Source organism: Solanum tuberosum, unplaced genomic scaffold (assembly GCF_000226075.1).
Source record: "Solanum tuberosum cultivar DM 1-3 516 R44 unplaced genomic scaffold, SolTub_3.0 scf00123, whole genome shotgun sequence".
Lineage (NCBI taxonomy): Eukaryota > Viridiplantae > Streptophyta > Magnoliopsida > Solanales > Solanaceae > Solanum > Solanum tuberosum.
The window spans coordinates 496338-500824 of NW_006239048.1; the positions used below are offsets into that span (position 1 = coordinate 496338).

The 4487-nt window shown below is 35.7% G+C and overlaps 1 protein-coding gene across 1 annotated transcript; it reads left to right on the forward strand.

The window, feature by feature from the left end:
• The first annotated feature begins 661 nt into the window (after nucleotides 1–661).
• On the forward strand, nucleotides 662–2720 carry LOC102602839 (cytochrome P450 71D7). Its single transcript, XM_006350331.2, has 3 exons — nucleotides 662–1058; nucleotides 1144–1673; nucleotides 1747–2720. The coding sequence occupies exons 1-3, from the start codon at nucleotides 698–700 to the stop codon at nucleotides 2356–2358; spliced, it is 1503 nt and encodes a 500-aa protein (XP_006350393.1). The 5' UTR covers nucleotides 662–697; the 3' UTR covers nucleotides 2359–2720.
• Nucleotides 2721–4487: the final 1767 nt, after the last annotated feature.

The window sequence follows — 4487 nt, forward strand, 5'->3', positions numbered from 1 at the left end:
TTTTACATGAAAACCTAATGTGAGGGCGGCCATTGGGATATCTATAATTGAAATATTTTTCTTCACGAATCATCAATATTTTACTCAAAGTAGTTATAAATTTACACAAATATCAACGATATTCGAAGTAATAAAGCTATAATTAAAGGATATGAATTTAAAAGTAAAAAACATACATAAAACGGGTCTCACAATTTCAAAAAAATTATACACTAATTAAATTAAAGTGGAATCAAAATAACATTTTTTTCAATTTTGCCGGTATCTAGATATGTTCTATATCAGTCAAAATTGCTATTCAAAAAGGCGAAGCAATTATTATAATAAGTTAAGAGTCGTCTGCGCCATGCTTTATTATTGGGAATTAGTCCACAAAATTATTATTTGTTTACTCTTCAGATAAGCTGAATTTATTTGACTCCTAAAAATGATCAATAATGACATGGCACCTTTCAAATTTTGAGAGTCGAGAGAATTTATCTATATTTTGATTTTTTTTTCATAGGTTTAAATTCTCAATTATTGTGATTAATAGTATGTTTTCATGTTTGAATTTACGATTAAAATTGAAAAGTTTGACTATCAAAATTTAAAGTATGTCATATAAATTGAGACGGAAGAAATAGTGAACATTTAGCAGTTTGAAGCTTATAAAACAACTCACTTCAATTGAGGTTTGAAGAATCAATATCCCAAAATGCAATTGGTTTCCATTTTCCTTTTCATATCTTTCCTCTTTTTGTTAAGGAAATGGAAAAAGTATTTAAACAATAGCCAAACCAAAAAATTGCCTCCAGGTCCATGGAAACTTCCTTTTATAGGAAGTATGCATCACCTGGCTGGTGGACTTCCACACCGCGTTCTTAGAGATTTAGCTGAAAAATATGGACCACTTATGCACCTTCAACTTGGTGAAGTTTCTGCAGTTGTGGTTACATCTCCTGAAATGGCAAAACAGGTATTAAAAACTCATGACATTGCTTTTGCATCTAGGCCTAAACTCTTGGCCATGGACATTATTTGTTATAATAGACGCGACATCGCCTTTAGCCCCTACGGTAAGTGTGAGGGTTACATTTGATATGTTTTTTCTCACTGTCTTATCTATTGTCGTACAAGTTCTGATGATTTCAATTCTAATAGGTGAGTACTGGAGACAAATGCGTAAAATTTGTATCATGGAAGTATTGAGTGCAAAGAATGTCCGGTCATTCAGCTCGATCAGGCATGATGAAGTTGTTCGTCTCATTGACTCTATCCAGCCATGTTTTACTTCTGGTGAGCTGGTTAATTTTACGGAAAGGATCATTTGGTTCACCAGTTCCATGACATGTAGATCAGCATTTGGACAAGTACTAAAGGAGCAAGAAGTATTTATAAAGTTAATTAGAGAAGTAATAAGCTTAGCAGAGGGATTTGATGTGGCTGACATCTTCCCTTCATACAAATTTCTTCATGGTTTTGGTGGAGCGAAGAAAAAACTTCTAAATGCCCATCGTAAGGTAGATTCAATTGTTGAGGATGTCATCAAAGAGCATAAGAAGAACATTGCAACTCGCAAAAGTGACGATGCAATAGGTGGTGAAGATCTAGTTGATGTCCTTCTAAGACTTATGAATGATAAAAGTCTTCAATTTCCAATCAACAACGACAATATCAAAGCTGTTATTATTGTAAGTATTGAATATATACTATGCTTATTCTTACTTATTTAATTTACTATTATAACTTGGCCATTAATTGCAGGACTTGTTTGCTGCTGGAACAGAGACTTCATCAACAACAACTGTATGGGCTATGGCTGAAATGTTGAAAAATCCAAGTGTATTCGCCAAAGCTCAAGCAGAAGTGCGAGAAGCCTTTAGAGACAAAGTAACGTTCGATGGAAATGATGTGGAAGAGCTGAAATACTTAAAGTTAGTCATTAAAGAAACAATGAGACTTCATGCTCCAGTTCCACTTTTGGTCCCAAGAGAATGTAGGGAAGAAACTGAAATAAATGGATACACTATCCCCGTGAAGACCAAAGTCATGGTTAATGTTTGGGCATTGGGAAGAGATCCGAAATATTGGGATGATGCAGAAAGCTTTAAGCCGGAGAGATTTGAGCAGTGCTCTATAGACTTTATTGGTAACAATTTTGAGTATCTTCCGTTTGGTGGAGGGAGAAGGATTTGTCCCGGGATATCATTTGGTTTGGCTAATGTTTATTTTCCGTTGGCTCAATTGCTTTATCACTTTGATTGGAAGCTCCCTACTGGAATGGAGCCAAAAGACTTGGACTTGACTGAATCGGCTGGAATTACTGTTGCTAGAAAGGGTGATCTTTACTTAATTGCCACTCCTCATCAACCTTAATGGCATCAACTTTTTAAATTTTCCTTTGTCATTTTATTTCTTGTCTTTTAATCAAATAAGATTGTATCCGCGTGACAGTTACCCTCATGTCTGGTCTGTCGAATAACATTTTTTGTAACAATTCAAAAGGGGTAGAATTTCTGTTAATTTTGGGTATAAATTGACAAATAAAAGAAGGCAAGAGGAGGATGGGAGCTGAGGATTGTTTGTTATGTACTTGAATCAGATTTGTAAGAAATTATATCTCGTGGGAATATGTATGTGATCAAGAAAGTGTCTTCAGTGCAGCACTATAACAATGATCACAAGTTTTTCAGTGATTTGTAGGATTCTAGATATAGTAAAATGTGATTTGTAATGTATTTATTTGCAAGTGCTTAGTCCTTGCAGAAACAAGATTTTCAGCCAAGCAAATCGCTGATTGATTGTCACAATACAAGGTAACTGAGTACCCAACTGGTTGCTGTAAATCCTGCATCAACTGCATAAGCCACGTACTTTATTGAGCTGCAACTGTTGCTGCCCGATAGTCTGCTTCAGTTGTTGACAGCGACACTGTTGGTTACCTTTTTCTTTATTGTCATTTTTCATAATCGTACCCTAACATATATATATTCAATTTATCCAACATTAACAAATTGTTAGAAGGTGATAAAACTAATTATAGTGGAGGAGAAACAGATTTTACAAAGCATTTTTCGTTCTTTAAGGTTAACTTTTGCATTGTCTTCCTTAATTTTTGTATTTTCGTTGAAAATGGCGCGAAGAATCCAGAGGTGTGTCGTCGGGGGTACGTGATGAAGTAATCGAGGCACAATCAGATAAGTACAAGAACATCATCCCGAATCAGGGGTATTTGGGCCAGCTACCGATCACATTAAAAGTTTGGGGGCCCTAACAGATAAGTACAAGAACATGACTCCTCATCCCGAATCAGGGTATTTGGGCTAGACACCGATCACATTATGAGTTTGGAGGCTCTAAATTTCCTTCTTTTTTTTCTAAAAGAGGGGGGTTCGAATTGACAACTCTAACGTGTAAAGCATTTCCACGGTTTCTTCCTTACCACTGAACCATCAATCATTTTTGTTAGAGGTTCATAAGTTAATATACATATATTTATTAATTTTTTAGTTCAAATCCATGGTCTACGGAAAAAACTATTGATTCGTCTGAATCCACGAACCCCCACCTAGTTCTACCTTTGATGGTGAATATGGTGCCCATTTCTCCACAGTGGATTTTGTGTTGGAACAAAAGACATTCTTTCGCAATATTGAAGATCTGGAGAAGCCAATCAAGATGCATAAGTAACTCTCTCTTCCACAGTTCCACTAACCAACATTCCACAATTTGTCCCCATACTCCTTTAGGGAAGCAGGTGGAAGATGTCTATATTATTTGGATTCTTAAAAAAATGTCAATCGATGCGTGTCAGCTTTTCTAAAAGTAGTGTATTATTAGATAATCCGAGATGAATGCAGCATCAAAAGTGAAGAGACCGCACAACTTAGGGGGTTGCAGCCTACGGGGAAAGAAAAGTGGAGTGGACAAAGCCCCATGTACAAATAACATCAAATACAATGAATGATAAGTGATGTTGCATAAAAATGTCGATAGTGCAATTGCTCTCATCAGTACTTTCAGTCCAGAGATTCATGACAGTATCCTCAATAAAGAGAGACATGGCGCCAATCCTAGCTACAAGTAGGGGTGGTAATTGGGCGAGTTGGGTTAAAGTTGGGCTGGTCAAAATGGGTTAGGTAACAGATTATAAACAAACAATTTTATTAAGGATATCCAAGAATAATGGTGTGTGACTGTCAAAATAAAACAAATAAATTGTGTTATTTGGGCATCAAACCCGAAACTTCTTCATTCAAATAGACACATATTATCACTATGACAAAGGCATAGCTTTTGTCATCGGTGTCCAACTTTAAATATATATACTTTAAATGTAGAATTTAGCATATATATACAACATAATTTTCGCACAAAGGGTGTCCAGTTGGACACTCTAGGATAGCTCTAGCTACGGCCCTGCTAACGGGTCATAACCCAACCCGCCCAAATTTTACTAAGTTTTAATAGTTTTATTTGTTATTTTATTAACTTTTAGTACTTAG

Coding starts and splice junctions, on each gene's coding strand:
- LOC102602839 (XM_006350331.2), top strand. CDS start 698: ATGCAATTGGTTTCCATTTTCCTTTTCATATCTTTCCTCTTTTTGTTA. Junction 1,059..1,143: donor CATCGCCTTTAGCCCCTACG/GTAAGTGTGAGG, acceptor CAATTCTAATAG/GTGAGTACTGGAGACAAATG. Junction 1,674..1,746: donor ATATCAAAGCTGTTATTATT/GTAAGTATTGAA, acceptor CATTAATTGCAG/GACTTGTTTGCTGCTGGAAC.